General features: G+C 41.2%; 1 protein-coding gene across 1 annotated transcript in view; it reads left to right on the top strand.

The window, feature by feature from the left end:
- The window catches only part of TGM1 (transglutaminase 1), a 64,063-nt gene that overhangs the window by 38,630 nt on the left and 12,681 nt on the right, over window positions 1-12,752 (top strand). The window contains exons 8-11 of the mRNA XM_086870858.1: window positions 3,599-3,737; window positions 6,348-6,451; window positions 9,115-9,203; window positions 12,027-12,180. Of these exons, the coding sequence (XP_086726984.1) occupies window positions 3,599-3,737; window positions 6,348-6,451; window positions 9,115-9,203; window positions 12,027-12,180 (486 nt within the window). The remainder of the gene's footprint in view (window positions 1-3,598; window positions 3,738-6,347; window positions 6,452-9,114; window positions 9,204-12,026; window positions 12,181-12,752) is intronic.

Genomic DNA, 12,752 nt, shown 5'->3' with positions numbered 1-12,752 from the left:
AAAGAAAGGGTTAAAAATGGCGGGAATGGGATCAGGGGTTACTGGTTTGTACTGGGAGGGACTGGGAGGGGAAAAATGGGGAAAAACGGAGAAAAAATGGGAAAAAACGGTGAAAAAATGGGGAAAAACGGTGAAAAAATTGCAAAGAAAGGGTTAAAAATGGGGAAGAAAGGGTTAAAAATGGGGAAGAAAGGGTTAAAATGGGGAAAATATGGGGAAGAAAGGGTTAAAAATGGGGAAATTGGGATCAGGGGTTACTGGTTTGTACTGGGAGGGACTGGGAGGGACTGGGAGGGGGAAAAATGAGGAAAAAATGGGAAAAAATGGTGAAAAAACGGGGAAAAAATGGCAAAGAAAGGGTTAAAAATGGGGAAAATATGGTAAATAAAGGGTTAAAAATGGGGAAGAAAGGGTTAAAAATGGGGAAATGGGGGTTGGGGTTACTGGTTTGGACTGGTTTGGACTGGGAGGGGAAAAAACGGGGATAAATGGGAAAAAATGGTAAAAAATGGTGAAAAAATGGGGAAAATATGGGAAAAAATGGCAAAGAAAGGGTTAAAAATGGGGAAGAAAGGGTTAAAAATGGGGGAAATGGGGGTTGGGTTTACTGGTTTGGACTGGTTTGGACTGGGAGGGGAAAAAACGGGGAAAAATGGGAAAAAACGGGGAAAAATGGTGAAAAAATGGCAAAGAAAGGGTTAAAAATGGGGAAGAAAGGGTTAAAAATGGGAAATAAAGGGTTAAAAATGGGGGAAATGGGGGCTGGGTTACTGGTTTGGACTGGTTTGTACTGGGAGGGGCTGGGAGGGGAAAAATGGGGAAAAAATGGGAAAAAACGGGGAAAATATGGCAAGGAAAGGGTTAAAAATGGCAAAGAAAGGGTTAAAAATGGGGAAGAAAGGGTTAAAATGGGGAAAATATGGGGAAGAAAGGGTTAAAAATGGGGAAATTGGGATCTGGGGTTACTGGTTTGTACTGGGAGGGACTGGGAGGGACTGGGAGGGGGAAAAACGGGGAAAAAATGGGGGAAAAACGGGAAAAAACGGGGAAATTATGGGAAAAAAGGGTTAAAAATGGGGAAAATATGGTAAATAAAGGGTTAAAAATGGGGAAAAAAGGGTTAAAAATGGAGAAATGGGATCAGGGGTTACTGGTTTGTACTGGGAGGGACTGGGAGGGGAAAAATGGGGAAAAACGGGGAAAAAATGGGAAAAAACGGTGAAAAATGGCAAAGAAAGGGTTAAAAATGGCAAAAATATGGGAAAGAAAGGGTTAAAAATGGGGAAGAAAGGGTTAAAAATGGGGAAATGGGATCTGGGGTTACTGGTTTATACTGGGAGGGACTGGGAGAGGAAAAACGGGGGAAAAATGGGAAAAAATGGTGAAAAACGGTGAAAAAATGGGAAAAACATGGCAAAGAAAGGGTTAAAAATGGGGAAATGGGATCAGGGGTTACTGGTTTATACTGGGAGGGACTGGGAGGGGACTGGGAGGGGGAAAAACGGTGAAAAAATGGTGAAAACACGGGGGAAATATGGCAAAGAAAGGGTTAAAAATGGGAAAGAAAGGGTTAAAAATGGGTAAAAATTGGTTAAAAATTGGGGAAATAGGGGTTGGGGTTACTGGTTTGTACTGGTTTATACTGGGAGGGACTGGGAGAGGAAAAACAGGGGAAAAATGGGGAAAAACGGTGAAAAATGGTGAAAAGATGGGGAAAAAATGGTAAATAAAGGGTTAAAACTGGTAAATAATGGGTTAAAAATGGGGAATAAAGGGTTAAAAATGGGGAATAAAGGGTTAAAAATGGCAGGCAATGGGGGTTGGGGTTACTGGTTTGTACTGGGAGGGACTGGGAGGGGAAAAATGGGGGAAAAACTGTGAAAAAACGGGGAAAAACGGTGAAAAAACGGTGAAAAATGGTGAAAAACGGTGAAAAAATGGCAAAGAAAGGGTTAAAAATGGGGTAGAAAGGGTTAAAAATGGGGAAGAAAGGGTTAAAAATGGCAGGAAATTGGGGTTGGGGTTACTGGTTTGTATTGGGAGGGACTGGGAGGGACTGGGAGAGGAAAAATGGGGAAAAAATGGGAAAAAATGGTGAAAAATGGGGGAAAAAATGGGGAAAAACATGGCAAAGAAAGGGTTAAAAATGGCAAAGAAAGGGTTAAAAATGGGGAAAAAATGGGAAAGAAAGGGTTAAAAATGGGGAAAAAATGGGAAAAACAGGGTTAAAAATGGGGAAATTGAGATCTGGGGTTACTGGTTTGTACTGGGAGGGACTGGGAGGGGGAAAACGGGGGAAAAATGAAGAAAAACGGTGAAAAAATGGCAAAGAAAGTGTTAAAAATGGGGAAAAATGGGGAAGAAAGGGTTAAAAATGGAGAAATGGGATCAGGGGTTACTGGTTTGGACTGGGAGGGACTGGGAGGGGCTGGGAGGGGGAAAAAGGTGAAAAAATGGAAAAAAACGGTGAAAAAATGGTGAAAAACAGTGAAAATATGGCAAAGAAAGGGTTAAAAATGGCAAAGAAAGGGTTAAAAATGGGGAAAATATGGGAAAGAAAGGGTTAAAAATGGCGGGAAATTGGGATCTGGGGTTACTGGTTTGTACTGGGAGGGACTGGGAGAGGAAAAACGGGGGGAAAATGGGAAAAAATGGTGAAAAACGGTGAAAAAATGGCAAAGAAAGGGTTAAAAATGGGGAAGAAAGGGTTAAAAATGGGGAAAATGGGATCAGGGGTTACTGGTTTGTACTGGTTTATACTGGGAGGGACTGGGAGGGGGAAAAATGGGGAAAAAATGGGAAAAAATGGGAAAAAATGGGAAAAAACGGGGAAAATTCGGCAAAGAAAGGGTTAAAAATGGGGATCTGGGGTTACTGGTTTATACTGGTTTAAACTGGTCCAAACCGGTTTATCCTGGTCCAAACTGGTTTAAACTGGTTTATACTGGTCAGAACCGAGTCTAACTGGCACATAACCCATCCCTATACTGGTTTATACTGGTTTAAACTGACTTAAACCACTTTAAAGTGACTTGTTCTGCCCTATACTGGTTTATACTGGTTTATACTGGTTTATACTGGTTTATACTGGTTTATACTGGTTTATACTGGTTTATACTGGTTTGGACTGGTTTGTACTGGTTTATACTGGTTTGGACTGGTTTATACTGGTTTATACTGGTCCAAACTGGTTTATACTGGTTTATACTGGTTTGTACTGGTTTATACTGGTTTATACTGGTTTATACTGGTTTGGACTGGTTTATACTGGTTTATACTGGTTTATACTGGTTTATACTGGTTTGGACTGGTTTATACTGGTTTATACTGGTTTGGACTGGTTTATACTGGTTTGGACTGGTTTATACTGGTTTATACTGGTTTGGACTGGTTTATACTGGTCCAGACTGGTTTATACTGGTTTGGACTGGTCAGAACTCAGTCCAACTGGGACAGAAACCATTTCTATACTGGTTTATACTGGTTTAAACCCCTTTAAACTGGCTTATTCTGCCATATACCGGTTTATACCGGTTTATACCGGTTTATACTGGTTTATACCGGTCCAAACTGGTTTATACTGGTTTCTACTGGTCAGTCCTGCGCTGCCTGGGGCTGCCCACCCGCACGGTGACCAATTACAACTCGGCCCACGACACCGACACCTCGCTGACCACCGACATCTACCTGGACGAGAGCATGCGGCCGCTGGAGCGCCTCAACACCGACTCTGTCTGGTACTGCTTTCTACTGGTTTATACTGGTTTATACTGGTTTGGACTGGGAGGGGCCCCAGGGAATTTTTTGGGATTTTTTTGGGGTTTTTTTGGATTTTTTTGGGATTTTTTTGGAATTTTTTTGGATTTTTTTTGGAATTTTGGGGGGAAAATGGGGGAAATTGATGGATTATCATACTGGTTTATACTGGTTTATACTGGTTTATACTGGTTTGGACTGGGTGGAGCCTCAGGGAATTTTTTGGGATTTTTTTTGGGATTTTTTTGGAATTTTTTGGGGTTTTTTTGGGGGAAAAATGACGGAAATGGATGGATTATCATACTGGTTTATACTGGTTTATACTGGTTTATACTGGTTTGGACTGGTTTGGACTGGGAGGGGCCTCAGGGAATTTTTTGGGAATTTTTTGGGATTTTTTAGGAATTTTTTGGGAATTTTTTTGGATTTTTTTTGGAATTTTGGGGGGGAAAATGGGGGAAATTGATGGATTATCATACTGGTTTATACTGGTTTATACTGGTTTCTACTGGTTTATACTGGGAGGGGCCTCAGGGATTTTTTTGGGATTTTTTTGGAATTTTTTTGGATTTTTTTGGATTTTTTTTTGAATTTTGAGGGGGAAAAATGTGGGAAAAATGGAGAAAATGGATGGATTTTTATACTGGTTTCTATTGGTTTCTACTGGTTTCTACTGGTTTCTACTGGTTTCTACTGGTTTATACTGGTTTATACTGGTTTGGACTGGGAGGGGCCTCAGGGAATTTTTTGGGATTTTTTTGGGATTTTTTTTGGAATTTTGGGGGGGAAAAATGGGGAAAAATGGAGAAAATGAATGGATTTTTATACTGGTTTATACTGGTTTATACTGGTTTATACTGGGTTATACTGGTTTATACTGGTTTATACTGGTTTATACTGGGAGGGGCCTCAGGGATTTTTTTGGGATTTTTTTGGAATTTTTTGGGATTTTTTTTGGAATTTTTTTGGAATTTTGAGGGGGAAAAATGGAGAAAAATGGAGAAAATGGATGGATTTTGATAATGGTTTATACTGGTTTATACTGGTTTATACTGGGAGGGGCCCCAGGGATTTTTTTGGGATTTTTTTGGAATTTTTTGGGATTTTTTTGGAATTTTTTGGGGGTTTTTTGTGGGAAAAATGACGGAAATGGATGGATTATCATACTGGTTTATACTGGTTTATACTGGTTTATAATGGTCCATACTGGTTTATACTGGTTTGGACTGGTTTGGACTGGGAGGGGCCCCAGGGAATTTTTTGGGATTTTTTTGGGATTTTTTTGGAATTTTTTGGGAATTTTTTTGGATTTTTTTTTGAATTTTTTTGGGAAAAATGGGGGAAATTAATGGATTTTTATACTGGTTTATACTGGTTTATACTGGTTTATACTGGTTTATACTGGTTTATACTGGTTTGGACTGGGAGGGGCCTCAGGGAATTTTTTGGGAATTTTTTGGGATTTTTTTGGAATTTTTTTGGGATTTTTTTGGAATTTTTTGGGGGTTTTTTTGGGGGAAAAATGGGGGAAATTAATGGATTTTTATACTGGTTTATACTGGTTTATACTGGTTTAAAATGGTCCATACTGGTTTATACTGGTTTGGACTGGTTTGGACTGGGAGGGGCCCCAGGGATTTTTTTGGGATTTTTTGGGGATTTTTTGGGATTTTTTTTGGATTTTTTTGGAATTTTTGGGGTAAAAATGGGGGAAATTAATGGATTTTTATACTGGTTTATACTGGTTTATACTGGTTTATACTGGGAGGGGCCACGGGGATTTTTTGGGGATTTTTTTGGGATTTTTTGGGATTTTTTTGGAATTTTTTGGGGGTTTTTTGTGGGAAAAATGACGGAAATGGATGGATTATCATACTGGTTTATACTGGTTTATACTGGTTTATAATGGTCCATACTGGTTTATACTGGTTTGGACTGGTTTGGACTGGGAGGGGCCTCAGGGATTTTTTTGGGATTTTTTTGGAATTTTTTTGGATTTTTTTTGGAATTTTTTTGGAATTTTTTTGGAATTTTTGGGGGAAAAATGGGGGAAATTAATGGATTTTTATATTGGTTTATACTGGTTTATACTGGTTTATACTGGTTTATACTGGTTTGGACTGGGTGGAGCCTCAGGGAATTTTTTGGGATTTTTTTGGGATTTTTTTGGGATTTTTTTGGATTTTTTTTGGAATTTTGGGGGGGAGAAATGGAGAAAATGGATGGATTTTGATACTGGTTTATACTGGTTTATACTGGTTTATACTGGTTTATACTGGTTTGGACTGGGAGGGGCCTCAGGGAATTTTTTGGGATTTTTTTGGGATTTTTTTTCAATTTTTGGGGGGATTTTTTGGGGAAAAATGGGGGAAATTAATGGATTTTTATACTGGTTTATACTGGTTTATACTGGTTTATACCGGTCCATACTGGTCCATATTGGTCCATACTGGTCCATACTGGTCCATACTGGTCCATACTGCTCCATACTGGTCCATACTGGTCCGTACTGGTCCATACTGGTCCGTACTGGTTTATACTGGTCCATACTGGTCCGTACTGGTTTATACTGGTCCATACTGGTTTCCCAGGAACTTCCACGTGTGGAATGATTGCTGGATGAAGCGGCCGGACCTCCCCGACGGCTACGACGGCTGGCAGGTGGTGGACGCCACGCCGCAGGAGACCAGCAGCGGTACTGGTTTCTACTGGTTTCTACTGGTTTCTACTGGTTTATACTGGGAGGGACCCCAGGGAATTTTTTGGGATTTTTTTGGGATTTTTTTGGAATTTTTTGGTTTTTTTTTTTAAATATTTGGGGGAAAAATGGGGGAAAATTGATGAGTTTTGATACTGGTCCATACTGGTTTATACTGGTTTATACTGGTTTATACTGGGAGGGGCCCCAGGGAATTTTTTGGGATTTTTGGGGATTTTTTTGGAATTTTTTTGGTTTTTTTTTTAATTTTTTTGGGGGAAAAATGGGGGAAAATTGATGAGTTTTGATACTGGTTTATACTGGTTTATACTGGTTTATACTGGTTTATACTGGTTTATACTGGTTTATACTGGTTTATACTGGTTTATACTGGAAGGGGCCCCAGGGAATTTTTTGGGAATTTTTTGGGATTTTTTTTGAATTTTTTGGGGTTTTTTTTTAAATTTTTTGAGGGAAAAATGGGGGAAAATTGATGGGTTTTGATACTGGTTTACACTGGTTTATACTGGTTTATACTGGTTTATACTGGTTTATACTGGTTTATACTGGGAGGAGCCCCAGGGAATTTTTTGGGAATTTTTTGGGAATTTTTGGGGATTTTTTGGGAATTTTTTGGGTTTTTATTTTAAATTTTTTGGGGGAAAAACGGGGGAAAATTGATGGGTTTTGATACTGGTTTATACTGGTTTCTACTGGTTTCTACTGGTTTCTACTGGTTTATACTGGTTTATACTGGGAGGGGCCCCAGGGAATTTTTTGGGATTTTTTTGGGAATTTTTTGGGGATTTTTTTGGAATTTTTTGGGTTTTTTTTTTAAATTTTTTTTGGGGAAAAATGTGGGAAAATTGATGGGTTTTGATACTGGTTTATACTGGTTTATACTGGTTTATACTGGTCCATACTGGTTTATACTGGTTTGGCCTGGTTTATACTGGGAGGGGCCCCAGGGAATTTTTTGGGATTTTTTTGGTATTTTTTTGGGGTTTTTTTTAAAATTTTTTTGGGGAAAAATGGGGGAAAATTGATGAGTTTTGATACTGGTTTCTACTGGTTTCTACTGGTTTCTACTGGTGTATACTGGTTTATACTGGTTTGGACTGGGAGGGACCCCAGGGAATTTTTTGGGATTTTTTTGGGATTTTTTGGGATTTTTTTTGAATTTTTTTTGGTTTTTTTTTTATTTTTTGAGGGAAAAATGTGGGAAAATTGATGAGTTTTGATACTGGTTTCTACTGGTTTATACTGGTTTATACTGGTTTGTACTGGTTTATACTGGGAGGAGCCCCAGGGAATTTTTTGGGATTTTTTTGGGAATTTTTTGGGTTTTTTTTTAAATTTTTTGGGGGAAAAATGGGAGAAAATTGATGAGTTTTGATACTGGTCCATACTGGTTTATACTGGTTTATACTGGTTTATACTGGTTTATACTGGTTTATACTGGTTTATACTGGGAGGGGCCCCAGGGAATTTTTTAGGAATTTTTTGGGATTTTTTGGGGATTTTTTTGGAATTTTTTTGGTTTTTTTAAAATTTTTTGGGGGAAAAATGAGGGAAAATTGATGGGTTTTGATAATGGTTTATACTGGTTTATACTGGTTTATACCGGTTTATACTGGTTTATACTGGTTTATACTGGTTTATACTGGTTTAGACTGGTTTATACTGGGAGGAGCCCCAGGGAATTTTTGGGGATTTTTTTGGAATTTTTTTGGGGTTTTTTTTTAAATTTTTTGGGGGAAAAATGGGGGAAAATTGATGAGTTTTGATACTGGTTTATACTGGTTTCTACTGGTTTCTACTGGTTTATACTGGTTTGGACTGGTTTATACTGGTTTATACTGGTTTATACTGGGAGGGGCCCCAGGGAACTTTTTGGGAATTTTTTGGGAATTTTTGGGGATTTTTTTGGTATTTTTTTGGTTTTTTTTTTAAATTTTTTTTGGGAAAAATGTGGGAAAATTGATGGGTTTTGATACTGGGTTATACTGGTTTATACTGGTTTATACTGGTTTGGCCTGGTTTATACTGGGAGGGGCCCCAGGGAATTTTTTGGGATTTTTTTGGTATTTTTTTGGGATTTTTTTTTAAATTTTTTTGGGGAAAAATGAGGGAAAATTGATGGGTTTTGATACTGGTTTATACTGGTTTATACTGGTTTATACTGGTTTATACTGGTTTATACTGGTTTATACTGGGAGGTGCCCCAGGGAATTTTTTGGGATTTTTTTGGGATTTTTTTGGGATTTTTTGGGGTTTTTTTTAAAATTTTTTTGGGGGAAAAATGGGGGAAAATTGATGAGTTTTGATACTGGTTTATACTGGTTTATACTGGTTTGAACTGGTTTAGACTGGTTTATACTGGTTTATACTGGTTTGGACTGGTTTATACTGGTTTATACTGGTTTGGACTGGTTTATACTGGTTTATACTGGTTTATACTGGTCCATACTGGTCCATACTGGTCCATACTGGTCCATACTGGTTTATACTGGTCCATACTGGTCCATACTGGTTTATACTGGTTTATAATGGTCCGTACTGGTCCATACTGGTTTATACTGGTCCATACTGGTCCGTACTGGTCCATACTGGTTATACTGGTCCATACTGGTCTATACTGGTTTATACTGGTTTCCCAGGGCTGTTCTGCTGCGGTCCCTGCTCGCTCACGGCCGTGAAGAACGGGGAGGTTTTCCTCAAGTACGACACGCCCTTCGTCTTCGCCGAGGTGGGCGTGGCCTCCGCATGCTAATGAGATGCTAATGAGACGCAAACGGGACGCTAACAACCCCTCCCCTCAGCGCTCGCCCTGTGGCGGCGGCGCGAAGGGCTCATTAATATGCAAATGAGGGCGCTAACGGAGCGGACTCAATGTGTTGTCGGGGCGGTGGGCGTGGCTGCATGCAAATGAGATGTTAATGAGATGCAAACGAGGCGCTAACAACCCCTCCCCTCAGCCCTCGACCTGTGGCGGCTGCGCAAAGGGCTCATTAATATGCAAATGACGCCACTAACAATGAATTGTCAGTATGCTGGGTGTGGCTGCATGCAAATGAGAGGCGTGGCTATGCTAATGAGGACCATGACAGCGCAACGCTAATGGCAATAAGGTGAGCGGTTATGCAAATTTTGGCGGTGGTATGCAAATTAGAGCGGGTGCAGCCGCAAAACGCTAATGAGGGGCGTGGCTAATGCTAATGAGCAGTGTTAATGAGGGTAATGAGGGGATTTTTATGCAAATGAGGGAATTAATCATGCAAATGACCTAATTGGTGTGCTAAATATTCAAATTGAGTATTCAAATGACATAATTAAGTATTCAAGTTCCACAGCAATTTATTCAAATTAATCAAATTAATTATCCAATTAAAGTTAATTATGCATTTAACAAATTATGCAAATGAGCCACGTAACAACTGCAGTATTGAATTAATTAACTGCGCTAATTAGACCCTGCAATTCTAACGTTGCATCCCGCAATTAATATGCAAATTAGATATCTAAAGCGTGCGCATGATTGGAACACATTGTTAATAGGAACGAGCAAATTAGGTCTTTGATTATGCAAACTGCGTGATTAATTATGCAAACGACCTGGTTGATTTTGCGGATATGCCCATTGCTTTAATTATGTAAATGACTTAATTTATTATGCAAATGAGCAGGTGAGACAGGAGGCCATGGGCGGTCACATTATGCAAAGCAGATGTTAATGAGACCGATTCAGGGAGGGTATTATGCAAATTAGGGGGTTTCAGTCATTCTGCAGGCGTGGGATGATTAAATATGCTAATGAGGCGGTTAATTATGCAAATGAGAAAAGAAACAGCGCTGCAGCGGCAGCAGCAGCCCCATCTGGCTAATTAGCATCCCTAATTAACAGATTAACTAATAACCCCAGGTAGGCAGCGTAATTTCTGTTCTGCACAATCAGTTATGCAAATGAGCTCATTAATTATGCAAGCACACATTTGCCAGGCACACAGAACCTCTTCCACGGCCTCATTAACAATGCGGGGGCTAATTAACCTAATTGAATGGCATTATAAATTCCAGTGACAGAGATATAATTAGATATGCAAATGAGCTCATTGAATATGCAAATGAGAAGGAGAACAAGGATAAGGTGCACCAGACACACAGAACCTCTCCCATTGCCTCATTAACAAAGCGGGCACTAATTAACCTAATTAATCGGCGTTATAAATTCCAGTGACAGAGAAGTGATTAGACATGCAAATGAGCTCATTAATTATGCAAACGAGCAGGTGAACAGCGACAAGGTGCACCAGACACACAGAACCTCTCCCATTGCCTCATTAACAAAGCTGGCACTAATTACCCTAATTAATCGGCGTCATAAATTCCAGTGACAGAGGGGTGATTAGACATGCAAATGAGCTCATTAATTATGCAAACGAGCAGGTGAACAGCGACAAGGTGTCCTGGCAAGGGCAGACACACGGGGGCTTTGCCATTGCCTCATTAACAGAGCGGGAGCTAATTACCCTAATTGAATGGCATCATAAATTCCAGTGACAGAGGGGTGATTAGACATGCAAATGAGCTCATTAATTATGCAAACGAGCAGGTGAACAGTGACAAGGTGCACCAGACACACAGAACCTCTCCCATTGCCTCATTAACAGACCGGGCACTAATTACCCTAATTGATCGGCGTCATAAATTCCAGTGACAGAGGGGTGGTTAGACATGCAAATGAGCTCATTAATTATGCAAATGAGAAGGAGAACAGGGACAACGTGCATCAGACACATAGAAACTCTGTCATTGCCTCATTAACAAGTCGGGCGCTAATTACCCTAAATAAGGGGCATGATTGATTCCAGTTACAGAGGGGTCATTAAACATGCAAATGAGCTCATTGAATATGCAAATGAGAAGGAGAACAGGGACAAGGTGCATCAGACACACAGAACCTCTTCCATTGCCTCATTAACAAAGCGGGGGCTAATTACCCTAATTGATCGGTGTTATAAATTCCAGTGACAGAGAGATAATTAGATATGCAAATGAGCTCATTAATTATGCAAATGAGAAGAAGAACAGGGACAAGGTGCATCAGACACATAGAACCTCTTCCATTGCCTCATTAACAAAGCAAGGACTAATTACACTAATTAGGGAGCATAACAAATTCCAATGGCAAAGGGGTCAGTAGACATGCAAATGAACTCATTAAATATGCAAATGAGAAGCTGATCAGTGACAAGATGTACTGGCAGGGGCAGACACACGGGGGCTTTGCCATTGCCTCATTAACAGAGCGGGCACTAATTAACCTAATTGATTTGCGTTATAAATTCCAGTGACAGAGGGGTGATTAGACATGCAAATGAGCTCATTAATTATGCAAACGAGCAGGTGAACAGCGACAAGGAGCACCGGCAACACCAGGCACACAGAACCTCTCCCATTGCCTCATTAACAAAGCGGGGGCTAATTAACCTAATTGATCGGTGTTATAAATTCCAGTGACTGAGAGATAATCAGACATGCAAATGAGCTCATTAATTATGCAAACGAGCAGGTGAACAGCGACAAGGTGTACTGGCAGCGCCAGCCCCACGGGGGCTTCGCCGTGGTGCACGTGGAGGAGGGGGCGATCGGCCGCAGGATCAGCACCCTGGGGGCCGGCTCTGCGGCCAGAGTGGACATCACTGACCAGTACAAACACCCCGAGGGTGAGTGGGAGTGACCACTCACTGAGTGACCACTCACTGAGTGACCCCCGAGTGACCCCCGAGTGACCCCCGAGTGACCGCTCAGTGAGTGTGAGTGGCCGCAGGATCAGCACCCTGGGGGCCGGCTCTGCGGCCAGAGTGGACATCACTGACCAGTACAAACACCCCGAGGGTGAGTGGGAGTGACCACTCACTGAGTGACCACTCACTGAGTGACCCCTGAGTGACCCCTGAGTGACCCCCGAGTGACCGCTCAGTGAGTGTGAGTGGCCGCAGGATCAGCACCCTGGGGGCCGGCTCTGCGGCCAGAGTGGACATCACTGACCAGTACAAACACCCCGAGGGTGAGTGGGAGTGACCACTCACTGAGTGACCACTCACTGAGTGACCCCCGAGTGACCCCCGAGTGACCGCTCAGTGAGTGTGAGTGGCCGCAGGATCAGCACCCTGGGGGCCGGCTCTGCGGCCAGAGTGGACATCACTGACCAGTACAAACACCCCGAGGGTGAGTGGGAGTGACCACTCACTGAGTGACCCCCGAGTGACCCCTGAGTGACCCCTGAGTGACCGCT

This window comes from Cyanistes caeruleus, chromosome 33 (assembly GCF_971803275.1).
Source record: "Cyanistes caeruleus chromosome 33, bCyaCae1.hap1.1, whole genome shotgun sequence".
In the NCBI taxonomy this organism is placed as follows: domain Eukaryota; kingdom Metazoa; phylum Chordata; class Aves; order Passeriformes; family Paridae; genus Cyanistes; species Cyanistes caeruleus.
The sequence above is the reverse complement of the archived record's forward strand: the minus strand, read 5'-3'. Positions and strand labels throughout refer to the sequence as shown.